Consider the following 26,899-nt stretch of genomic DNA (forward strand, 5'->3'; position numbering starts at 1 on the left):
AGGGCATCTGTAAACTAGAGAATTCATACTTCCTCTTTTTCAGTGCTACACTCAGAGCTTTTGCTAGCCTCATGGTCTGCGCCCTTAAATGCATCCCAAAGGCAGCTGCAAGGCCAAAGCCAAATTCAACTTTGCTACATCACACAGGAGAGAAATGGCATGAAGGTTAAAGGCAGACATGTGGCTCACTCTTACTATGTCTCTAAATTTGACTTTGGAGTGTTTTTATTCCTTAGAATGTAAAGCCACAGTCAAATCATCGATCAAATCTGTGTACACAATGTTTAAGAATGGAAAAAGCAAGAATTAGTTATATTCAAGAAGACCATTTGGGAACATAGACTTTTAGAAAATGAAATCACGTATGACAGTCAGTCACATTCCTAGGATGCAAAAGAAAAAAAAATACATATCAAAAGGCTTGAAGGCTTATCCATTTAAATAAAAAGGTATGTGGATGGTGGTGGTGGTAGAAAGCTAGTGAAGTTTAAAACAGATGGTTCTGGATACAGATTAGATACACACACATACAGATTTATGTGTATACGTATAACTATACTATGCTAAATAATGTATATAATTTTACATATTAAATCATATGTAAAATATGACATATCCTGCGGAATTTACTCCTGCGCCTCCGCTTTGGGTTTCCTTTGAAATCTTTCTTCATGATAAAAGGATTCCTTTTCGTTTATTAGACACAGAGTTTGAAGTTGCTTAGAGTTTTCTGACAACTGTGTCATGCTGTGCTCGCTACAAAGTGTTTGGTTTGAAAACCAGCACAGCTGAAATGGTCATTGCCTGGGCAAAGGGGCGCGTCGGCTGGGCTTAACAGGATGAAGACAAGCGAGGGGCCACCCTGCAGAGCCACCCAGCCCTGCCCAGCTGCACGGACCTCAGGACTCACCAGATTCTGCGTAAACACGGAAACATCCTCTGTGCTGTTGTCAGAATTGACTCGCACCAGCCTCCCGAGTCTAGGGGAACTTATAACCGTAAAAGTTACAGTTCTGTTTCCTATGCTGTCCGCGTCACTGGTCACAGCTCTCAGGTCACCAGATGAAAGGGGCTTCATGGAACCTAAGTGAAGATTAAAACATGCCCTGAAGTATGAGGCATAGGAAGGCTGCCAGTTAACAAAATGACCTTTATAGACCCCTGAAAATTCTGGAAAACACATGTTTATATGGGGGGGACTGGCTGGCAAGAAACTGGGCTGTGAGGGGCTAGTGATCCCCACGGCATCTATTTAAGGATGAGATTTGCTCCTGGGGCTGGAGATGAAGGAGGAAAACCCGATGAGATGAGCTCCTCAGTCCCTGCCAGTCCTGCGTGGCTTACTGATCCCCAGAGAAAAGATGCAATGCCAGTGTGTGGGGGCTTGGCTCAGAGTGCAGGAAGGGGAGCTGGCTGGGTGCCCCGAGAGAACAGGAGACAGCGCCCTCCTCCCGCCCCCCTCCCCCCCCCCGGGGAGGACAGACGCACCCTGGCCTGATGGTAGCTGCAGGTGCTCAATGGAGTGTCCATCTGTGGACATCTGGGGGAGAGGTTGGCTCTTGAACGAACTTGAGACATCTCCAGAGGACCCCAGACAGGCAGGAGGAAGAACCGGGAACACACAAGTGTTTGTGCTAATTTGACCAAATGTGGCAACTCAGAGCTAGAGAGCCTTGGGACATTCAGGTTAGAGCAGGTGGTTCTCAAACGGTCTGTGGTGAAGGAGCAGTGTTTTCCCCCTCCCCCAATCACCCCTCTAATTTTCCAAAGAAGACATAAAAAAGGGCCAACAGGACAGGGCCAGTGGCGCAATGGATAACGCGTCTGACTACGGATCAGAAAAAGGGCCAACAGGTACATGAAAAAGTGCTCATCATCACTTATCATCAGGGGAATGCAAACCAAAACCTCAATGAGATACCACCTCACACCTGTTAGGACAGCCATTATCAAAAAGACAAGAGATAACAAAAGCTGATGAGGGATGTGGAGAAAAGAAAACCCTTGTTTTGTAAATTGGTGCAGCCACTATGGAAAACAGTGTGGAGGTTCCTCAAAATATTAAAAACAGAACTACCATACGATCCAGCAATCCCAGTTCTGGGTATACATCCAAAGGAAGCAAAACCATTATCTTGAAGAAAATAATTACATATGTAAGTACATATATAATTTATATTATTCAGGCTTTAAAAAAGAATGAAATTCTGTCATTTGCGCCAACATGGATGTCGCTGGAGGGCATTATGCTAAGTGAAACAAGCCAGAGAAGGCAAATACTGCATGATACCGCTTACTTAAAAAAAAACAACAAAAAACTGAAAAAACCCAAAACCAATCCAGTTGAACTCATAGAAACAGCGGAAAAGTGGTTGCCAGGGGATGGGGTAATAAGAAGAGGTTGGTAACAGGTACAAACTTGCAGTTATAAAATGAATAAGGTCTGAGGATCTAATGTCTGACATGGTAACTAGAGTGGATAGCACTATACTGCATAATTGAAATTTGCTAAGACAGGAGAACTGAAATGTTCTCAAACACACACACACAAAAGGTAAGTATATGAGGTGATGGATGTGTTAATTAACTTGATGGGGGGAATAATCCTTTCATAATGTAGAGGTATATCAAATCATCATTTTGTATACTTTGAATAGTTTCAAATTTTGTTAATTATACCTCTGTAAACCTGAAAACCCAAACAAAACAAAACAAAATGTCTGAGCCCCTGGGATGGGCACTAGGTCCTGGGGTTCTGGGGGTGAGGCAGGAGTGCCTGGTGATGTCAGCCTCAGGAACACAGTTGAGTCCCAGGTTCGGGACTGTCTTGGCACAATTTTGGCTGTTACATACGAGTACTCAGGTGAGGCTTATAACTGCCTCCCACATTTCTCTTACGTCTTTGCCACTGAAATTTTTGCAGACACTGCCCTCTTCCAGCTTCTGGAGCTGCGGGCCCAGGATCTGAGGTCACTCAGGAAGGCCAAGAGGAATTACTCTGTACCCACAGTCAGTGTCACATAAAGTCAAAACTAAGGCCCATTCTTTGTTACCTACCAACGTGGGTTTCCCTCATCCTGTCAGGTGGATCGTGTTTTCATGTGTGCAGTCTTTGGACACCCAAACTTCTCTATCTTCAGCTTTTTTTTTTTTTTTAGAACTTTCCCCCACTGTGCCTTCTTAATTATCTCCTTCGTATAAAGGATTCTAACTTTTCACTTATTCCTCCCTGTCCAGGGCTACCTTTGGCAGGTGGGGGATGGGAGGGACTCTTTCTTTAAAATAGTATCATTTAATTTGTCTTAGACTTTTGGGGGATAGGACCCACCAGAGATGTTCCAGGCCAAGAGTGCTTTTTTCCTCAGCCAGGGTATATTAATCCCTCATCCCCTTGTCCAGGTATCTAACCCAGAAGTGTTCCTAGGGTTTAATTCCTATTCGGACGTCATCTGGGCATGCTCAGTCAGCAAGACTAGCCAGCTCCATGTTGTAACTGCCTGATGAGCATCTTTTAGCATTCAGCCCAATTCTCGGAAAGCCAAACATCGCTTGCCCCCCAACCTACCTCATTTTATCCAAGCATTGATAGTTTCATCGGTAAGCTCCAGGAACTTAATTTGGGAAGGAGTTCTCCAAGGTGCCACCTAACTGTATATTCCATAAAGTAACCGTCCTACAAGAAGTGTGGTAATAAAAGGGCTCATAACCATATCTGTTTGGCAAGCCCTCACTCCATATGCACCTCTTAGAGATTTTGAAAAGCAAATCAGCATGTTACAGACTTTAAGTGTTGGAGTAAAGAAACCTACTTTATCCTTCTTTTATTTTTTTTATTTTTTATTTTTTTAAAGATTTTATTTATTTATTTGACAGAGAGAGAGAGATCACAAGTAGGCAGACAGGCAGGCAGAGGGAGAGGGAGAAGCAGGCTCCCTGCTGAGCACAGAGCCCGATGTGGGGCTCGATCCCAGGACCCCTGGGATCATGACCTGAGCCGAAGGCAGATGCTTAACCATCTGAGCCACCCAGGCGTCCCTATCCTTCTTTTAAATACAGCATTTCTCAAACATACCTTATCTCCCATCGTGTTTGTTTCATGAAAAACAACCACCTCCGTAACAGCAAGAGATTCATGGCCACCAGGCTAGGAGGCCTTGCTCATTTCTTCAACAGACATTATCAAGTGTCTCATATGTGACAAGCCCTAATAAGGAGTAGAGATGTACTAGGAACAGCACAGATAGTCCTGCCATTCCTTTTGGATATCATGATAATCCAAAGAAATACAGATTTGTGTCCTCACTAAGAAGGGATAACAAGTCTCCGAGAGGTTAAACGATTTGCCTAATGGTCAAATGTAGGTCTCACTGACTCCAAAATGAGTATTTTCATTTTTTAAAAGATTTTATTTATTTATTTGAGAGAGACAGAGATAGCAACAGAGATAGTGAGAGAGAGCACAAGCGGGGAGAAGAGGGAGAAGCAGGCTCCCCGCTGAGCAGGGAGCCTGATGCAGGACTTGATCCCAGGACCCGGGGATCATGACCTGAGCCAAAGGCAGACACTTAACCGGCTGTGCCACCGGGGTGCCCCTCAAAATGAGTATTTTTAAAGTTGACGCTATATTGTCTACACTGTACTACTTTAAGCTCAGTGCTGGAATGATAACTGAGTTAGGAAATGTGATGAATCATTCAACAAATCCAACAGATTCTCCTCTCCACCTTCCGAACACGCTGCCAAACCTCTTCCCTGGTCCTCACCTCTGCAGCCATACTGTGCTCTCTGGTATGCTCACCCCTCTTTGTTGCCACTCATTGAAATGCTACTCCCTCTGCACAGGCAGCTGAGGACCTCTCTAGCCAACAAGCTCTCCGTGACTATTCCAGGCTATGGGGAATTTCCCTCCCCTGAACTCGTGTTGCTCACCTAGTCTATACCACTCACTGGACCCTTAGCATATGTTATGCATGGTTAGTGTCCTGTTGAGGGTAAGTCTCCTATTTCCCCAATTAGTAAGCCTTTATTTTTTTTTCCTTAAGGCTTGATTAAGCCTTTTCTTAGAGCTCTTGATTATCTCCCACTAAGTCTTGCAATATTCAAATCAGTGTTGCAAGACTAGCTGACTAAAAGGTTTTACAAATCTCTGCTCTAAACTCTAGCAACACACTGTGATTTCCTTCTGCTTTCTTCTCTCCCTCCATTCCCACCACAAAGGACAGATGGCCCATCAGTGAGATGTGATTCCCTCTATAGCATGACCGAACCCCAAGGGGATTGAAGTGACACAGTCTGCTATGAATACCCTTCACTGATCAGCTACTGTGTAAGCTTATATTCTAGACCAGTTTGACAAAACTCTCAAGGTCAACCCCTCCTCAACACTCTTTGTAAAAGAGCCAAGTACCATTTGGATATGCAGAAAAACTAGGTCCTAAGACCACAACATGTTCTAACATGTCACGACTAAAGATAAATAAACAAATGCATTTCATGGTAGCATTCAAGGTGAAAAACTGGTTATAAAATTTTCTGGGGAATAAATTTTGCAGGAAGAAGTAGAATGTGAGTATATGTGTGTGTGTACATATGTGTATATGTGTATTTATGTATACCCATGTATATGCAAAATAACGAAAATATACATTGAGTAGACATTTTTTCTTCGTTCACACACAAAGAGTTCATTTAGAACTGCAGTCCTTCCTACTTTGAAATAACTGAGTTAAAAAATGACTTTCAAATTTGGCAGGGCACAGAAGCGATGGTTAACCTTAAAATATTCAACCGTTCAGTATTCTTATAAGTATTTTGGCTCACCCGACAAATTCTTGCAGGTCTCAAGTCAGGGCCACTTTTTAAGACTAAGTCGACAAGGAAGGCAAAAGAGCCCAGCCAAAGTCTGCCAGGCTGCTGGAGAGAGTCCACCTGGTATGGGATCAGTGTGAGTAAAAATAAATGCGGACTGATGCTGGGTTGCAAGATTTTCCTACTCAAGGGAGTGAAACACACAAAATGTCTACGTCATCATTGCTGTTTATTAAATTGCTATGCGTATTTTCCTGGTTGTGTATATCAATCCGTCAATAATATCAAGGAGACAAAAATAAAGAGCCTCCATGATGACTGCATTCTCTGAGAACTGGTATTCTAAAAATTGAGACGGGCCTGGAACACAGGCATGCCCAGAAAGGAGAGAAGCTGCCGTGATTCCAGCACAAGATTTGGGGTTGGAGTTGGCCCTCGCTCTTGGGGCTTATGATTCCTGTTAGTTATATGGCTTTGAAACTGCCTGAGCCCCAGTGTTTTCTATCAACATTGCATCATGCTCAAACAGGGATGATGCAACTTACTTTTATATACATTATTGCACTGAAATCCTTCAAACAATCCAGGGCAGTAGACGAAAATGTAAAACACAACAAAAGCACAGGTATTAATAGTATCTGGATGTCCATTCTAGAACAGGAATAGATTTCCTGCTATTATGGTTCTATAAAATCTATTGTTCTATAAAAAGGAATACAATTTCCCTGATATTTCAGAACATATGGGTCAACTGGAGTATGACAAGAGGCGTAATAGCTGACAGCTACACCTGCAATCACACAGGAAGGGGGTACAGAGCCCCCTCCCCTCTCAGCCAAAGTACCGCCTAACAGACGAGGGAGGCAGAGGTCACTCAGACCCTGCTCCCTGAAGGACCTGTCATGATGGGGGAGGTGCGGTCCTGAGAGAGGAGGGAGAGTGTCATCTGTCATCATCCCCCCCCCCCGCCCCCGCCCAACTTCACAGAGCAGCAGGGACCAACATCCTCGGGTGGCTACTGTAGAAGCAGGCTGAGCAAGGCTCACTGCGTCCCTAGAGAGAGGAGGAGATGTGGTCATCGGAACCACACCCATGCCAGGGACTTCTGATGCAGAAACAAGTGGGCCCCCACCACCCGGGACATGAGGAGAGGAAAAACCCCAAGGACAACTGGACCAAGCGAGCCATAAGATCCATCCCAACTCTAAAACCTGTGACTCTGCAGGAGTCATTCCCACATCCACTCGAGTGGAATTTTATCAAATGTACCAGCTGCCTAATGGAAATGGACACGAAAACCCATCATCCCGCTGGCCAGATGCTGGAGCTGGAGACAAGGTAAAACCCCGGGGATGGAGGGCAATGCAGGAACCAAGAATAACAGACCACAGGTGCCAGCTAGGGACAAGCTTGGAGAAAGGAGCCGCTCACTCAGGGTTGGGTCCAAATATTAGACAGAGGGCTATGAAAACTCTGTTTTGCATAGTTCCACAAAGGTGACAAGGGAATTTGGGCCACTTTCATATATTTTTCTTGCTAAACTAATATTCAGTAAAATGGGCGCCAGAAACACAAAACTTTCTAAGCTGTAGTGGCTATAACTCCCCTTTAAGCTGACACAACTCTCATCAATTACTAACCCAAAGTTGAGCCAGAAGAGATGAAAAGTGTTTCATCTTTCGCAGCAGCCAGATTTACTCTGATTTTAGAACACTTTTTTCCCGGTAGGTTACTACATTTTTCAGATTACTAGGTTGTAGTCGTTTGCTTATTTTTAAACACTAAATGGCACCCTCATTGCCTTGAAAAATATCGATAGACACATCACAGTTATTCCCAGAGAAAAATTATGGAATATAAAAAGAATCTGGAATAGAGAATCTGGGTTAACATATCTTTAATTGGCTTTTAATAAGATTTCTTTTCATGAGCTCAAGTGCTTAAGGCAACTAAAAATTGCAACATTTCTCCTCAAACACTGTGTTTCTGTTAAAGTTACAGTGATTTTTCTCCGGGTCTACCTTAGAAGGATGCGAGCTTTACCCACCATTTACCGGTTGCACTGCCAAATGACATCATCTCTCTAAGCCACAAATCCTGCCAGATTCCTGTAAATATATCACCTACCTCACATGTGTGTAAGGAGTAAAAAACGAGTACCTTCCGTGCCCAGCCCCATGGATCTCAATCCTGGCTGTACTTCAGAATTACCTGGAACTTAAAAAAATATAATGATGGCCAGGCCCTATGGCAGAGACTCCCCATTCAGCTGGGGTAAGGTGAGGCCCAGACATGGCTATTTTTAGAAGCTTCCTGGTTGAGAACAACTGGCTTAGAGTGACCGTAGAATAACCATAACTAATAAAGTGATTACTATCTTTCTCCATCTCTGTTTGGTAACATGTATCAAGTAAACAGGTCACTGTGTAAGGGCCTTTTTTTAAAAAAAAAAACTGTAATATAAATTTTATTGTTTTCTGTTCAGTCTACCTCAGTGCATTTTTAAAAAAATAACAAGTTTAAATGTTTGTTCTTCTTTTTTATTACCCCTGCCATGGGGTAAATCTTTCCCTATCCCTGCCATGAGGGTACTGAGCCAGAGATGCTCACTTTGATTTTTCCATCTCAGCCAAGCTGAGATTCTGGGCCAACAAGAGTCCAGAGGCTTCAGGGCCCTAAAGCCAACACTCAGTGAAATCCCTCACAGCATCCATGGATGCACAGGGTTTCTATATTTAGAAAAAGAAAATCCAAGATCTCGATGGTCACTGCAGAGCCTGGTTCTCCCTGCTTTGTCAAGGACCCTACAGAGAAAGTACGGGAAGAGTGCATGTGGATCATGGGCCTCCTCCCCCGCGGCCCTTCACCAGCACATCCTCTCTGCCAAACAATGGAGGGCAAAGAGAGAGGAGGTAGACAGAGACAGTCTTGCTTTTGCTAAATTCCTGCAAAGAGAGGATTCTTTCTGGGACTTTATAACTGTTGTTGGTATCACTCTATGGTAAACGGTGACACTTTTTTACCACGCAGGTAGAGCTTTCTGAATAAATTGAAAACCACTTCACCCCAAATGCACTCAAGTTAAAATCTGACCTGGAAGGGCGCCTGGGTGGCTCAGTCGGTTAAGTGGCTGCCTTTGGCTCAGGTCATGATCTCGCAGTCCTGGGATGGAGCCCTGTGTCAGGCTCCCTGCTCAGCAGGGGAGTCTGCTTCTCCCTCTCCCTCTGCCCCTCTCCCTGCTTGTGTGCTCGAAAACTCTCTCCCTCTCTCTCTCTCTCAAATAAATAAGTAAAAATTAAAAAATAAAATAAAATCTTACCTGGAAAGATGCTCAGTCCTCGGTTTACTTCTAAGCTAAGGGTCAGGGTTCGAGCCGTAATGCTAAAAATTTGTCGTGGTGCAAAGTTCAAACCATCAGTAACCTGAAAATTAAAGCCTCCTGACATGGCTCCTTCAAAAGAAGAATTACATTCTGGTCACTTTGGCTGTTCAGCAAAAGCCACCCACTTTCACCCTCTCTCCCGCAAAGCAACCCTTATCAACTAGAGAATGTGTAAATAGATCACTGAACTCACCAAACCAAATATTGCCAAAATGTGAAGTTAAAAGAACAATAATAAAGGTTAAAATGCATATTTCCTCCTCCCCTTTCCTCCTTCCCCTCACTCCCCTCCCCGTGACCTAACAAAAGAAAGCAAAGGTGTTACCTCTAAGAAATTTTAAAAAATCTTTTAAAACATATTTATCACCTGCATTTTCCTCCTCTGGAATGCATGCATGTCGTGCACACATACACACACACACACACACAAGCAATTCCTGAGATATTGATAATGCTGACTTAATAATACCGAAAATCAAAACTAGGGGGAAGTAAAAACACTTAGCCCCTCCCTCCAAATAATTTCTAATTATTCACTGATCTCGAACTAGCTGTTTTCCGCTAAGGTGGTAAAGAGTGGGGAAAGACCCAGGCCAGCTTCTGTTGAATTCCTGCAGGAAGAGAATGGTACTCCCACAATGCTGTCAAAGGATTAGTGATATCAATAAAGTTATCAAATAACTTAGGTGTGTCAGAGAAATTGAGACAGGCCCCCTATGGCTCCTGTCCCCAGGAGGGCTTTCCCAGGCTGACTCACAAAGCACCAGGCGAGCTCACGATGTAGCCTGATGTTCGTATTCCCATCACCCTTTGAAAATGTTCAGCCAGCAGTAAATCTGGAGGCCCACACGTCTTTGCATCATGTAATGGGTAGAAATGTTCTCTTTGTTGCCCTCAGGGACATGTGGCAAGGAACAAAGAAGGCAGGGTCAGACTCCGCAATTACGTACAAGTACTCCCTTATAACACAATTTAATAAACGGCTGGCTGACGGCTTGACAGCCTCTTGAGTTTCTGTTATCTATGCACACCCAGAGTTCCGAGTCCTCACAAAAAAAGGTTACAGACTTTTAAAAATTTCCCAATACACTCAAGAGTCGTCGTTTTTAAAAAGAGAGAGAGAGAGAGAGAATTCTGAGTCTGCTTAATTTCGAACAGGGGCCCACAATCAAATTTTGTTTGCTTGCTTGTTTGCTTGTTTTTACTAGAAATAGCACTCTGACGTTGCATTTAATGAAACATGAAATGAGGGAGAGAATACTTTCTGCCACCAGGCACTTTCCACATTTCATGAATCCAGAAACAACGTGGAAACAGAATCAAAAGGAATCCTATCAAAATACATACTAGAATAGTGTCCTGGGAATGGCCTAACTTACCACACTAACTATGACCAAAGAGAGGAAAGGAGGGAAACATGAAAGGAGGGGAGACCTGTAGATTTTCTGTTGCACAACCTCAGATCTTTCCGACAGTACTTTGCAAAGGGCGGCCTTAAATCACACAGCCTCCCCCATCTTGGCTTTATCAACCTACTTAGGTTGTTATGTGAAAAATGAATTAGATTAGTGGTAGAGCACTTTGCAAATATAAATGCTAAGAGAGACTAATTAAACCTAAGCCTTTGTTTGGGGCTGATAATGGACAGATGTAGCAGGAGAACCAGCTGGTCTCAGCAACAGCCTCGTCTGCGCCGGCCATTACTACCTCTGCTCAAGGAGCTTGCCTTTAACTCTCCTTCCTGCCTTTTTTTTTTTTTTTTTTTTTTTTAGGAGAAATTATTTCCTCTACCAGCCAAAAGTGAACCTGGATCTGGTTGTTTACAAATAAATAAATCCAGAGCCAATTTTCATTTTAGTCCTGCAAATAGTGAGTGCAATTCTTTAACCTGCTCTGTCCTTCAGTGGGTGGCAGGCAGCGGAAAAAGCCCAGCTGCAGGGTGAGCTCAGCTTACATCGTTCTGAGCCTCAGTTTCTTCATCTCTAAGATGGGGTCACTGCTCCACATGGCTCAGAGGACTTGTGCAGAGTAAATGAAATGGGTCATGTGACCGCACCTCCTGTGATGTCAGTGTGGGCCAGAGACCCAAGGATTCCTTTTCCTGGCCAACTGCATCGTTGCAGAAATCTGAAACTTCCCTTGGGGGAGTCTCCAGAGCAGTTCTCTCCATTTTGAAAATATAATCCTTTCAAAAAAATAACCTTTCTAGGCCTTCATCTAATAATACTTGGATTGTTGGTATCTAATAATCAAAACCACACAAAATTTGGAGAAAATTTCCTATTACTTCAGTACCTCTTTAAATGAATTGTATTTTATTAATCGGCACATCTGTACACATTTAAAAAATGAGAACATCCATACGTGGAAAAGATCATCTGGTCTAGAAACAAGGCTTTGGTACATATGTGAGTAGATTTAGTATCTTGTTGCAATAAAATTAACCTCATAGGTCCCCAGGCTACAGGTTTGGAACCACGAGTTGAGAGCATTCACATAGTAAATTATTTTCAGATTATTTGGGGATTCTTTGTATTAACTGCAGAGATAATCAGGAAAATACTACATTTGAAATTAGAAGATTTTTTTTATCTTTATTTTCTTGACTATATTTTCAAAGAAGTTAATAAAAATGGCTGACCAGCTATGACTGGTAGCTTTCCCATCATGCCCCCTAGCTCAGGCACCCCCAACCCCCGTTAACTCAGCAGCCCAGGAGTGGGCTCCTTCCCCTCTCCATCCGGTGACAGGGGCAACCTGGAAACAAAGCCAGACTGGATCACCCCTTCCTCAGATTTATAGGAGCTATTTGGCTTGCTGATTAACAGAAGGAAGAAAATAAGCCTTTTAATGTCTGAGGCTCTTAGAATTACAGCTATATTCATTCATTAGTTTATCCATGTGTTCATTTATTTTACAAATATGTTTGTTTTGTTCACTAAAGTATCCCTAGCATCTGGAACATGACCTGGAACATAAAACTATTCAATATTATTTCATTCTTTCAACACATTTTTATTAAGCACCTACTTGTTCTCGTCACTCTTTGAGGTGCTGAGGATCTCAGAGCAAAAAAAACAAAGATCCTGCTCTTGTACCCTCTAGTGAGGAAGACAGACAACAAACAAACAAAGCAATCTATACTACAATGGCAGGAAGTCAGTAAGGGATGGAGAGGGACCAAGAAGAGATGCTATTTTAATGGGTGGTCAGGAAAAGACTCTCTGGGAAAGTTGTATTTGAGCATAGACCTTACATGACCATGTGAGTAAGCCATGTGTGAGTTATAGGTAGTCTCTGGTGTTTGCTGTCATTAGCCTTACTACAACATGCCACTTAAAAAAAATTACAGACCCCAGAAAGTTTTTCGATGGCTTGTGGTTTTCAGTCACCAACTCCTAGGTTTGACTATCATGTTAGCCTGTGATTCAAACACATTTTAGTTTCGTATTACTTTTCTCTATGACATACCAGTGTGTACAAACACTAGCTGGCCCTTGTTGATTTGAGCCTGGGTGAAGTTCTGGATGCTTCGGCCAGGAAAGGACTGGAGAGCCAAATGCCCATTGCTGGGTGGAGTGACCCAGTAGGTGAGGTCCTGCGGGGAGGAGTCCTCATCTTCCGCACAGAGGTCATCCCTGGTAATCTCAGTGACAGAATTCGCCCACACCTTAAAAACAAGAGAAGCACAGATCTTGCAAAGACCAATTCCAATCACGACACATAAGTAAACTGGATAGCTATGCGACTCTGGCCTCTTGCACAAAGATTTAGAAACTAAAGCAATTCACTAGAGCTTTTAAAGCATGAAGATTCTTTTTTTTTTTTTTTAAGATTTTATTTATCTATTTGAGAGAGAGAGAGAGGAGCATGAGCAGGGGGAGAAGCAGACGCCCCGCTGAGCAGGGAGCTTGACGTGGGGCTCGATCCCAGGACCCTGCGATCATGACCTGAGCCGAAGGCAGACGCTCAACCAGCTGAGCTACCCAGGTGCCCCTAAAGCATGAAGATTCTTAATTTAAAACAGACATATAATTAAATACCAGATGAAATTCAGGGCATGCTATAGTGTTTGTTTAATTTGTGAGGTTTATAAGGTCCCCCCAAAATAGTATTCATAATTATTTATTCAAAATTCATTATTTAAAGTGAATACTTATTTCTATAAAGTATAATAACAATAAAAGATGATGGTAACTAAGCACCCTCTGCATGCCTGACATATGCTAAATATGGAAGCATAGGTGAAGATTCTACACGGAATCTCAGATCATCACAGAACCTACTCACAGGGCTGATTTAAGGATTTCTATTCACCGTTTTAAGAAGTGAATGATTTCATCAGCTCTTAAATATTTGAGGGAAAACACATGTTGCACATTTTAAGAATTTTCCTTTATTTTACCTGTCTTGCAGGAAAACACATATCTGGTGCCTATCTGCTGTGCTGATAGCTCATCTACAATTATTTCTGAGTAATAGTCTCTATTTTCCAATTACATTTAAAATCTATTTACCTTGCTTAAATATCCTAGTTCCACAATTCATCATTTATTGAGCATCAACTATGTTCCAGGCAACGTCCTAGGTGCCTGCAATCCATCAGTGAACAAAACAGAGTCCTATCCTCACGGAGCCTACATTCCAGCAGGAGGGGATGAAGGAGTACAGGGAACAAACAACAGGCATAGTAAAGAAATGAACTATACAGTCTGTTAGAAGTTCACGGGCACTATGAAAATAATGTAAAATAAAGCTAAATAAGGGGCTCAGGAGTGGGAGAATGTTAAATCAGAGGCTCATTTGACAAAAACTGGAAGGAGGTGAAGGAGGAGCCACGTGGCTATCTGGGGAAAGAACATGCAGGCAGAGGGAACAGCCCTAAGGTGGGAGCCAGCCTCATCCGTTTGAGGAGTAGCAGGGAGGTCAGTATGGCAGGAGCAGAGCAAGTGAGATGAGGAGGACAAGAAAATGAGTCAAAAATGTAATGGAAGGCTGAATCCTGCAGGATCTTGACAGCCACTGTAAGAACTTTGGCTTTTACTTGAGTGCAATGGGGAAGCATCATAGGGCTTTAGGTGAGGAGTAATTTGGTCTTAACAGAACCCTGTTGCTTCTGTGTCAAGAACAGACCATGGAAGGCAGGGGTAGAAGCAGGGAGACCAGTTAGGAAATGACTACCATAATCCTGGAAAGAGATGAGAGAAGAGAGTGGCCGGAAGTTGTTGAGGTGGTAAGAAGTGGTCAAGTTTTGGGTGTGTGTTGAAGGTAAAGCCAACAGGCTGTCTGACGAATCGGACGTGGTGAGGTGTGGAAGAAGGAAAGGTGGAGGAATGACTCCATGGTTGGGACCTCAACACCTAGAAGGATGGAGTTACCATCAACTGAAATGAGGAGAGTGGCAGAGGGGGTGGATTCGGGAAGTAAGATCAGGAGTTCAGTTGTGAACATGTTGAGCTGAAAATGCGTATTTAGACATTGAATCCCATTTGAAGGAAGGAGGCTGTTTTGAGTTTCTATAATCATGCAGTCACATGGTATTTGACAAACACTAAAAATGGGTGGCATTATCACTAACTAAATTTTCACATTTCTATCTGTATTTATAAATGTCTTCCCTATAGAAACACCATGCATATTTTCAAGCTTATGTCATTCTTTGCTCTCTGACTAGAACCTTATCATCTTCTATGCTTGTTACCAACTTGTTTAAAAATTCAATCCTAAGCAATTTAATAGATATCTCTCTGGTCTAAAAGGCTGTTTTCCTTAGTAGCACAGGGAGTTTATGAAATATCTTAATTCATGCTCACTCATTATCTAAAAACTATTTAAACAGAATTTGAGAAAGGAATATCAGAAAATATATAAGATAGGATCCTACATTTTCATATGAGGCATGATATGCCACGTTAGCTATGTAACCTTGGGCACATTTCTTAATTTACCTATGCCTTAATTTCCTCATTAGTAAACTAGGAATGATAGAATTATTATGTGTAATGAGTGATTTAAGATATGTAAAGTACTTAGAACAAGCTTCACCTGGCAGATAGTAAGAGTTCAATAAATATTAGCTCTATGTTACCCATCTTCTTCATCAGATTCAGTTCTGAAGATAAATATGATTTTTTAAAGACATTACTTAAAAGTCATTCGGAGTGTCCTGATTACGCTTATTGGAGCCATTCTCTAACATGTACTGTGGATTTTGTTTAATCCCACAGCATCGCTCCATAATTTGGGGTGAGATAGTTCATCCGTTTCATGATTGTATTGTTGATGGATGCTCCTATATCTTGGCTTTTGGAATATGGCCACTGAGGATTTTTCAGCCCTAAACCCTAAGGACATCAGTTTTTTAATAGCTACCAGAAATGCTCATCAACCTAATGTTCAAATTATAAGGTTTTGGTCTTCAGTTAATCCATGGAAAGCTACAGTGTTTATAAAATACACAATTGGACTATTTAACAAAATTCCAAGGCCACTGATTCTACTTTTTCACTTTTTACATTTTAAAATCCATCCGTGTATCTTACTTTCCTTTCTTTAAGAACTCAAGCTGATTTGGAAAAGTACTGCCATTCTCTTCTCGTGACTCGTAGATACTCATTTTTTCCAGCACCGCGCACACAAAAGCTGGATGAAGCACGTTTTCCACTGCAGCTACTCTTCCGTGCAACTCTGCTTTTGCCCCCTCTTGCCTCTGGAATATACCATCTTTCAAAACAAGTCAAAAACCGGCCAGTCAAAACAAGAGCTGGTAACTTTAGGTCTTTATTTCCACTCAAATCAAATTTAGTTCAATTAACAGCCCCACTGCTTTGGGCGAGGCTTGATTTCGTGCCAAGTCATTGGTCATAGCAACTTCAGGTAGATGGGGAGAAGAAAAACAAAGGTTGCAGACCTGAATGCAGAATTAAAAGTGATCTAAAGCCCAAGAAATAATGGTTTAAGGAATTCATATTTGAAAAAATAATTAGCACATTAATTGGAACACATTTTTAAAAATTCACCTTTAACTTAAACAGAAGGTCAATGGGATTTAGAAACCTAATTATAATCCAATATAATCCTAATTATGACTCTAATGTTTAAAAACCCAGACCTTTGTTTTGAGTTTCAGATGAGGGATGTGAAATGTTTATAAAGTTACTATCCCACTGTCTGACCCTTCTAAGCCTTCCGTCAAAATCTCAGGCTTTGCTGCCTTAATTCTTTCACTGTCCCTGGCTCTCAACGCTCTTTTTAGTGATGACAAGTGCTTATCAGAAACAAACAAATGATTCTATTTTTGGTGTAGAAGACAACAACAAAACAAAATGTACAGTATTGAAAGCCAAAGTTGAAAAACAGGAAAGTGAAGCCCCCTTGTGGACACAAATACATTTGATCAGGTATGCACCAAAATTTCTGGTGATGCTTGAATACAAAAGTACTCAGTAGAGTATATTTCAGAGTAAAATGCAAAGGATTCATTTCAGGAGTTGGTCTAACCCCAATTCCTAACACCAGTCTGTCACATCAGAAATGATTCCCTGCACCACTGAATGACTTTGGAGACCAGCCAGCCACAAGTTCTGTGGCTAAATGAAATGTTGTTGAAAGTACTTTAGGAGAAAGAAGTGTATCCTATGCTAGGATAGAACGGTTAACATTCAGATTTCTGCCTTTGAACTCCTATCCAGAATCTGAGATGCTATCAGCTGGTCTACCCCCTAGGCTCCCACTTCCTTTTCCCAAGTAGACTACAGATAACCCTTCTTGCCACTTGCTCCAAGCTCTGATGACAAGTAAGGAGTCTGGGTAGTCATATGGGATAATCTGAAGGTCTTGAGAAAGTTCTGTTTGAAAAGTCAAAGACAGCATAGAATCTCAAGACTATGATGGTTAATTTTATGTGTCAAGTTGACTAGGCCACGGGGTATCCAGATATTTGGTTAAATATTATTCTGGGTGTTTCTATGAGAATGGATGAGATTAACATTTTGGATGAGATTAACACTTAAATCAGTCGACTGAGTAAAGCAGAATTATTCTCCCTTAAGTGGGTGAGGCTCATACAACCAGTTGAAGGCCTAAGTAGAAACAACCACCACCACCACAACAACAAAACCAACTGATCCTCCTGTGAGTAAAGAGAATTCTTTTCTGTCTGACTGCCTTTGAACTGGGACATCAGCTCTTCTTGTTGACCTTCATATGGGAACTAAACCATTGGTTCTCCTGGGTCTCTTGCCTGCTGACTAACCCTACAGATCTTGGAACTTGCCCACCTCCATAATCACATAAGCCAATTCCTTATAATAAATCCAGATATATATATCTTTACACAAACCAACCCACAACTCAGTCATGGTTTTGTTGTCAAGGAAGATGAGGCTCAGAGAAATTTTGCTTAAGTTGGGCAATTTACAAACCTTGAACTCTGGTCTTCTAACTTCAATCCAGAATTTTAAAGACAGAGAATGCGATTCTTACCAGAGAAATAAGTGAATAAACTCAGAAAGAGCCAGAGTCAAATGACCACATCCATGGAAACTGGGAAGTTGCACCCTTCCTGGCCTAGATCCAGGCTCTCCAGGGAAGAAGGTAAGAATAAAGGAAATGGCCCTTGCCCCCAGCGACTGTTCCTCTTTTCTAGAGAGAAACACTCTGGAATAAGGATGGGGGAAGGGGGTGTGGGCAAACCGCCTGAGCAAGCTCAAGGTTCTCAGCAGAGACTGTATTTCCCTAATTTAAAGGGAAGACAGAGACAAAGGCCAGCGCACACATTTTTTCCTCTCACAATCTAATGTTCTGAAGATCTTAAATTGACAGGAATATTTCAATATAATAAAACTATTATTAAGTTGAGGGTGCCTCTTATAACTAATGGCACCTCAGAACGGAAAGCCAGACCCACAAGGCTTCAATTCCTTTTCAGAAGGAAGCCCAAGAGTTCACTGCGTTATTCCCTGGTCTTCCTCTCCCTCAGCCGGCTCCAGCTCTTCTCCCGTATCTGTCTAGATTTTAGCTCCCTCCCATGGATCTTTCTCATCCTGCAGTTTCGCACCACACGGCAAAATGCCCAACTCCTCTGCTGAGGTTCCTGGGCGAACACATATGTGTTCAGTACAATTGCTGCGGACCTAGTCCCCGAAGTCCACGTGAGGGGGAGCAAGAAGCACCACGGCTTTGGGGCTTTTTTCTTCATAATAAAGACAGCCCTTGATCACGTGGATGCACTGAGAGAGCTTGAGGCAGTCATGAGTAGTGGGCCAAGCAGCAGAGAATGGTGGTGAGACAGTCAGACTTTTCGCACCTTCCCTTGGTGACTCTGGGCCTCACTGCTCCTATTATGATGAGGACATCAGGAACAGCAGTTGCTTTGAGGGTTGTGAAAATGACACCACTTCTGGAAGATGTTCAGTACTGTACTCCGTAAGCCCATAATAAATGTAAACTTTTATAACTGTTCTTAATAATCATTGATGCCTACGATCCCTCCCTGGAGCCAACAACCTAGTCTTAGACCGCTTTGCTGAGAATGAGTTCAGTAGATAGTAACACCACAAGAATCTGTGAAAACAGAGGTAGGCCTCCAAATGTGACCAGCTAGAACGTCCCATTCCCAGGCTGTCTAGACAATGACTGGAGTAAACTAGAGATAAAGCGACACGTTCCAAAGGTATAAACACCATTAGTTTTTCACTTAAAATACAGAGGCTGAATAATGAGCCAAGCCATAAAATACCTAAAAGCCCTAAAAAGCTTATTCCTAAATCCAATTATTTTGAGCAAATAAAAACAGATTTTAAAAACCCCAGCCTGTTTCCATGCTTAACAATATAAAATTTTCTAGTTAGATAAGCCCCCGGTGAGTGCTATTTGTGTCCACCTCTTCTGCATCTCTTCTGACTACCCAATCTCCTCTGGACTTCTAAAGAATCTATTATTAACTATTTACTCTCTTGAGTGTGTAAACAAGGCTGACGTTGTCCAAAACGTATGTGGGACGATTTGTCTCTGCCAAATTTCAAAGTGAACACCTTCAGATTCCCACGTCTGGGCATACCTGATGAATGTGTCCCCTAGAGGCTGAAATGTGCGAGGGGTCATTTCTGGATTCTTCCAGAAATGCAGCTGTACTAAAGGAAGAAAGAGCCAAGGCAAAAGCCTGGTCTCTGAAACATGGGCCAATGTTGGGGGGAAAATGACAGTTTATATTTTCATTTACTCATCACTTCAACAAATACTTCTTGTTTGTTATGTGTCAGTCATTGCTGGAGAGCCTGAAAAGAGGCATGAAAAAGCCATCAGGCTCCTGTGCTGTCACTCTGTCCTCAGCCTGTCATTTAGCTGTCATGCCATTTCCTCCTCTGTCCAATGAGGGAAATGGTAGGACATCTCTCAGTGAGCTAAAAGCCCTTAGAGTGATACCTGGCACATAATAATGGCTAACAATGATTTTCTGAGCACTTACTATTGTAATACCTATAACTCTTCTCCAAGCCAGCATAGCATTTTCATGCCCAAGTCCTTAGAAGAAGGGACAGTATGAAGGAGTGATGTAAGACCAAAAAAATCTACTGAATGAAAGCTTTGGGATCCTTGAGTGTAAACTGGCACAAATGGGTTCACCAGCATTGACGTAGGTAGTGCTGGTGTGGGAGGAAATGGTGCCATAAGAGCCAGAGGGACTCCTGCGCATCAAGCCCTTTGTGTGGCCAATAGAAGCCATGACATTGCTTCAGGTTCCCACATCAGGACAGGAGCCAAATGGTGGATACCATGTGGTTGCCAAAACATGTTTAACTGTGAGTGCCCAAGAAGCACCCCCAGGGGATTCTCAGAAAGAGTGAAGGGTGACGGAAGTTCCCAGAAACAGCAAAATACCATCACATGATTGTACAGTGTTTTTTGTTTTTTTGTTTTTTTATTCTAATACTGGTTTAGCCTTGGAGTTTTTCAGTAATAATGTTACCATTTATTGAGTCCCAACCACACCACATGTCAGGAACTGTGGGAGAGTTTTACAACATTTTCTCTTTTATTCCTCACAACTCTGCCTCCATTTCCTACCACCTTGATGAGAGCACACTGACGGACTAAATAATTTGCCCAAGGTCACACATTCAATACCAGGGAGCTGATTCTCACCTTCCCACCCTAAATAGGAAAGGCCATGCCTTGGGGAATACAGTGTGAAGGACACCCACTCAAGAAATACAACAAGACAGTAACTCATTGGGATTCATCATCTTCCAACAGTTACCCAACAGAATGTCCCAGTCACAACTAACATTTATTTAAAACCAGTAGGAATATGTTAACCGTACATACCTAGTTCTATGTCTTCTTATTTAACATTAGAAATAATATAAAAGAAAATCAAATTGGTAGCCCTAATGTTATTATGATAAATCAAAAAGCACAGAGCACTTACCTGAAGGATTTTGTTGGTTGTTATTACTGGAGCCTCATCATTTATGGATTCCACAGTTACAAAAAGAGTTCGGGGCAAACTCTGTTTTCCAAGCTCTGAGCTATTTGCAAAGATGGTGAAATTGTCAAGAAGCTCCTCACTATCATCATGCATGTAGTAAATCAATTCATTTTCCACCTATAACCACCACCAACAAAAATCACCAACTTATTGAAATGTGATTTAAAAACATGAATAAATTGCTATAATCCTAATTTTTATGTCTCTCTAAAACACAGAAGCATGTGTTCATCCTATGAGGTTTGATTCTGACACTCAGAGTGGAAATTATGATGGACAGGATAGTTTTCATGAAGTGATGCCACATCCTAGGAGTAAGTTTAAGGAGGAATGGAGCAATACAGCACATAGCGTAGGAAAGAGAACACCGGACTGGTAATCAGGAGACCTAAGTCAAAGGCTAGTTCTAACACTGAAACGTGCAATAGGTAAGTGATACAATCCAGCTGTTCCTTCAGTGGAACAACACCCACTGAAATTCAGACTCTACTTGTTTACTTACAGTGACTAATTTTTGAAGTTGTGGATTACTTTGTTAGAGAATTCAGAAAGTTAGGTTGAGGCTCTGAAGCTTCTACCCTTCTACCCACTTGTTGGGATTTTTGTTGTTTGGAGACATCTGGACCAGGGCAACTATTAAGTTTCCCCAGACTTCTCTTTTCTGAACTAAGCATGCATTATGCCTTTAACTGTTCTTTGTATGGGAGACTATACATGCTGCTTCCTAATCCTGTTCCTCCTTCAGAACACAATCATTTTTTGGTGCATCTCTTAGCAGATGCTACCCATAACTAGCTACCAAACATCTCCTGTGGACAGAATATAATGAAATATATCAAAATCAAATTTTTATCAAGGCAGATTTCCTTTACAGGTCCCCTGTCACCAATAACACAAATGGCAAACATTCACTTTTATCCTTGTTAGATTTCATTTTCTAATTTTCATTCTGAAACGGTCATCAAATGAATTAATTATTCCTCTTGGATTTGTAATAACCACAATTTTGATCAGAATGCCTTTCATGTCTTTAAGGGTCTGATGGAAAATACTGAAGAGCACAGGATCATAATTAGAGACCAAGAGAATTTTCAAGCTAGAAGGGAACTTGGTTTCAGTGAGTCTGTGACCCAAACATAAAATGGCAGAGAACTTCCAAAGCCCAACAGGAGTAGTTGAACTTCTGAAAAAGTCTCTGGGGTTGTGTTTGTTTTGATAGAATACTGCCAAAAATTTTAACAGTTCAACTTTGCCCGTTCCTATGGTGCACTTCCTTTGAGCAAATACTTTGGATCTCTCAGAGGTGTTTCTGACAAGAGTTGAAAAGTTCAGGAAGAGTCTCAAGGGAAAGTTGTGGCCATTTGTACACAGGTGCTATGAGAATTTCTTTGGAGTTCTGTGGGCAGAGGAGTTCCAGACCATCATAGGCCTGACCACAAGTTCTGAAACACAAGCTACTTGAAACTAAACACAGAAGACGGCATTGGTCAGAATGTGAGAGAATTTGAACCTAAAGTGCTTTAGGAACATAGTATTTAATTCAAGTTGCCTCCTCAGTATCTTTCCTGGAGAAATATAGCATTTCTTCAAAGGAGTGGCACTCCCCCAAATTACATGCCACGTAATATGTATTAATCTAAAGGCAAAGAGAAGATTGGGTAGGGGTTTGCCTATTTCTCGACTTCTAACACTAGAAAAATATCTGCTGACCTGAAACTGAAAGATATAACAAACTTGTAGAAAATCTTAGAAGACTGAAAAGTATTGGGTCCCCTGTCACCAATCATGTTCAGGGCATAGGGTGTCATGCCTCTGCTCACCTTCTCCCTCCCTCTTTGCTCCCCACCTCACTCAGGGTTAAAGGTGAAGTAGAAGGCCCTCCCATGCCGGACCTCCCTACCCTCATTTACAGCTCTCCCCCCATGGCATGCGGTCCAGTCCCACTAAACCCCTCGCTGCTCCCCACACAGCTGTTCACTTGCTCTTCCCTCTGCCTGAATGCTCTCCCGCCATGTCTACCAGGCTCACCCACCCATCACCTCCTGTCTGTCTGAGCTGTCTGTTCAGATGCTGCCTTCTCAATGGGACCTCCCCTGACCACTTGATTTGAAACCGAACAGGCACACACACACCCCCCACTGAAGGCTCCAGCACTTCCCAGCTCCCTTTCCTGCTTTATTTTTCTCCATAGCACTAATCTTCACTCGACATGCCTTTTATTTCACTTATTTATTTTTTCTATTGTCTCTCTCTGCCTCCTTCTTTCCCCTCCAGTGCATCAGGGCACAGATTATTGCCGGGTTTGTTCACCCCTGTATCCCCACTCCTTACAACTGGCATGCCTGACACATAATAGATACTCAAAAACGATTTGCTGAATGAATGAAGGGCAAACATGGCCACGGGCTCCTCCAAGCCACTCAACACTCTAGCCACCAGTTGTTAGGGGTTAGTGCTACTTTACATGAAAACAATGATATCTCAAAACCTGGAGACCTTAGAGTCATATAGGAAGAGAAAGTACGAAGGAGTCATCTGGAAGAGCAGGGACACATGACCTTGACTGTGAACAAGGCTACACGATAACACAGATCCTAGAGGGAGCACACGTACGTGACATACAGATTTCAACCAACCATTCTAAATGCATATTTCTTACAAAGCACAATCAACAATGAATTGACCAAGACAGGATGAAAATTTAGTGCTCAGTCTCTCACCTAGCATCCCTGAGGTGAACAGTATTAAATTCAACTTGCACCAGAGCAAGTGGTCATCTTGGATGGTTTGTCCAGCCTTTGAGAAGGAAGCCATGATGAAGAGATGCCTATAGGAAGTCACTAAAGGATCACCTTCCCCGGGTCCCCAGTAGAGAAGCACTGATTTCCAAGGTCGTTTCCAGTCCTCAGGATTCTCTGCTTCTTCCCATGGCTCCCTAAGGCCTGCCGGTTCAGTCTAACCCTCTCGACATATAATTCAAGACTCTCCCGTCTGGCCTCAGTTCTCTCTGCCACTCCTGAGCCCACCTGCAAGTCTTGTGGGTTATTTCCCAGCCCCCAGAACCCATTCACTTTAATGCCTCCTTGGCCACGCTGTTCCCTTTGCTTATGTTGCCTTTTTTTTTTTTTCCTGTTTCTCCTCTGTTACCTCCCTGCTCTTTCTTTCTTTGTTCAAGTCTTGCTTAAACATTACTCCCTCTGTGAAGTCTTCCCTATTCTCTTCAACTAGAGTCAGATGTGCCAACTCTGCACTTCCTTGGCACCATGGTGAGAATGCTCTGTGAAGCATCAGAAGGATGTACTCATGTCAAAACTTGGGTGCCTATGTCCCCTCCCCCAGCATCTCCTCAGGGCAAGGAATGTGGCTCATCATGGCAACCTTGAACAGCAACTTGAACAGAAGAAGGGTTTAGCAAATCAATTCAAGTCCATTGATAAGATGAAATCCTTAGAAGCAAATCCTTAAAGCAGCCCACATGGGTTTATTTCTAACAGGACAAAGATCCCCAGAGATGCCAGGTGGTTGTTAATGGCTTCCAACCTGAAGAGTGCATATTCCCCGGAGCTTATAAAGGAAATGGTGGCAAGCTACTTTCAATACTTAGAAAGTAATGGAAATCATTATTTTATTCATGATAAGAAAGCCAAGTCTCACAATAATACCAACCTAGCCCAAAGCAAAGAAACATGATAGCAGCCCCGAGCTGAGTGGTTATTTTATGCTGAACACTAGACGGGAAGTTGTGTTCTGCTGCTGGATTGTGGGGACTGGGCCATTTAACCATTGATATCACTGTGCTTACATAGGGCATGGCACAGAGTATGCACTCTGTCAACATCTGTTAATTGAATAATGGAATGAATAAATGAGTAAACCCACTAATGACTAAAGCACGTCTAGAAATGGGCAGCCAGGACGGCACAGGGGCTAGAAACCCATGGCTTATGAGCCAAAGTGGGAGAACCTAGAGATGTTTAACCTAAAGAAGATAAAATCCGAGGGAACTTGATAACTTTTTCTTTCAAATATTTAAAGAGCTTTCAGGAAAGGAGGGACGACTTGTGCTGTGAGCTCTCAGTGTCTAAGCAGCAGACTTCACGTCAGCAGAAAGAACTTTCTAACAATTGAAGTATTTTTAAACCGGAAGTGCCCATTGCATGAAGTAGTGAGTTCTCCATCACTGAATATATTTAATCAATGGCTAGATGATCTTTCTATGGGGTTACTGTGGAAGGGGCTTCTAGCATCTGTTAGGAGGTTAAACTAGATACTCTTTCAAGTCTTATCACTCCTGAGAGTCCAGTAATCTAAATAATAAATAGCATTTCTTTTTCTCTTACTCCATGTACCCAAATGTATTAACTGAGAATTATTACCTGTTTCCTGGTAAACTTCATCAGCTTTACTCTTGGAAAATTAGAATTTCTAACATAACCATGTTTCGGTGGTTTCAGTAGAACAAATTCACAGTCAACTCGCTCAAAATATTTGTTTGGAATTTTGAGATAGTCTTCCAGAAGTGCTTTAGAACCACCTTCTTGGACTGTGAAATTTTGTACCTCCAGAGGAATCCGCTTAGGGACGATATCCACTAAGATTTCAATTCCATTCACAGCTTGGAAACCATTCACCACTTCCAGTAAAAAACGGTCCTGTTGTTGGTCAGGAGCTGTCTGCACATAAAGAACATCCCCATCATCAACATCTTGTTGTGTAAAAATCAGAGGGGACTTTGCATCTGCACCCAAGCTTCCTTCTTCTGGTAAAGATTTCCGGAGGTATCCATGCATTGGTGGAATTCTGACGGTGAACATTGCCTCTGAAGGAATATTATCTTCGTGGACAGCCTTGAGTTTGTATATACAACACACAGACACAAAAAGAAAATCACATCAATACTCATAAGAGTCAAGACCGTTGATGAACCAAATTGTTCTCTATTAATGTCTACAAATGGCTTAAGTTACTATCAGGGTCGATAGAGAGTGTAAACCTCGGTCTGTTCTGGTGACCATGTCAACACTTGCATTTAATGCAAATGGTTGCAAAGAAAAGTAATAGTCAACAAGACCTGAATAGCTACTAATGCGTTAACAAGGCATCATTCACAGCAGCAGGATACCCAGGACTCAGCAAGTTGAAGTGAAAGAAATAAAATGGTATAAGGAGAAGGAATGAAAGATGGTGAAGAAGCAGAAGTTGAATCACTTAAATTGCAAGACTTTAGAGGAAAGTTTTTCTCTCCCCTTTTAACTAGCTCAGCATTTTCAATATATATTTAATCTACTGATTCAGCAAAATCCATCTCAAAACTGTCATTTTAACTGATTTATAGTCACTGAACTACACATGCCCCCTTGTGGTGAAACATAAACTCTCTAAGATCCTAAAAAAGAATTGAGAAATGCTGGTGAGCCCCATATTTCCTCAGGCAAACTCATTTAGTAAACTGCTTCTGATTTGGGTTCATTTCTTCTTGATGTTATTGGCTGCATTTAGCAAACAAGTAAACTCCTTTGCAGTCCTGAGGGTATATTCAGAATAGCCTGTATTTGTGGCCAGCTGTCATAAATCACAGTTTACAAACCCTGTACAGGATTACCCTAAAACAAACACTCTCTCCTAACTCTGATCAGCAGGGCTTTGCCTGCTGGAAGTTTCTAAGTAGGAGCCCCAGGAAACCAGGTAGCTTCTGGTATAAGGTCTCACCCCTGGCATTCCACTAGTCTGCACCAATTTTATCCATCAATTTCAGGAAACGAAATGAGGCCACCTTCAGAGCTAAGGAAATTGACTGTGTAGGATAGCATCCTCTGCTGTTTTAGGAACCCTTTTTATGTTTAAGTTTCTCTAAATTTTTATACCCTGCTTCATCACATCACAAATGTAACTCAGATCAAATGAAATATTGGCAGCGTTTCTATAAAAAATGAAAAAAGTAAAGATCTCTTCATTTACTATACTATGTACATCATCTCCTCATTCCCAGTTCATTCTACACTAAACAAACATACATACTTGTGTGCTGGTGTGCACTCGGCTTTAACATAAGGCTTAGTTATTCCATTTCCAACTATAGGAAAATCAGCAGTGTCAAAATCATGAAACTTTCCAGCTTTTCTTTTCAAAGGCATTTACGTTTAGAAAAAAGTCATTCTGAATACCAGGGAGAAATCAACACAAAAATAGCTCTTAGAAGCAGATTACTCTGGGAGAGA

The 26,899-nt window shown here is 42.0% G+C and overlaps 1 protein-coding gene across 1 annotated transcript in view; it reads right to left on the reverse strand.

Annotated features, from left to right (window-relative positions):
• The window catches only part of LOC118006645 (chondroitin sulfate proteoglycan 4-like), a 49,801-nt gene that overhangs the window by 17,279 nt on the left and 5,623 nt on the right, over positions 1–26,899 (reverse strand). Inside the window, exons 4-8 of the mRNA XM_034999361.1 lie at positions 25,058–25,528; positions 20,622–20,798; positions 12,662–12,860; positions 9,128–9,259; positions 911–1,083 (exon numbers count right to left, since the gene is read on the reverse strand). Coding sequence (XP_034855252.1) covers positions 911–1,083; positions 9,128–9,259; positions 12,662–12,860; positions 20,622–20,798; positions 25,058–25,528 — 1,152 coding nt within the window. The remainder of the gene's footprint in view (positions 1–910; positions 1,084–9,127; positions 9,260–12,661; positions 12,861–20,621; positions 20,799–25,057; positions 25,529–26,899) is intronic.

Source organism: Mirounga leonina, unplaced genomic scaffold, assembly GCF_011800145.1.
Source record: "Mirounga leonina isolate KUSES-001 unplaced genomic scaffold, KU_Mleo_1.0 Mir_98, whole genome shotgun sequence".
In the NCBI taxonomy this organism is placed as follows: Eukaryota; Metazoa; Chordata; class Mammalia; order Carnivora; family Phocidae; genus Mirounga; species Mirounga leonina.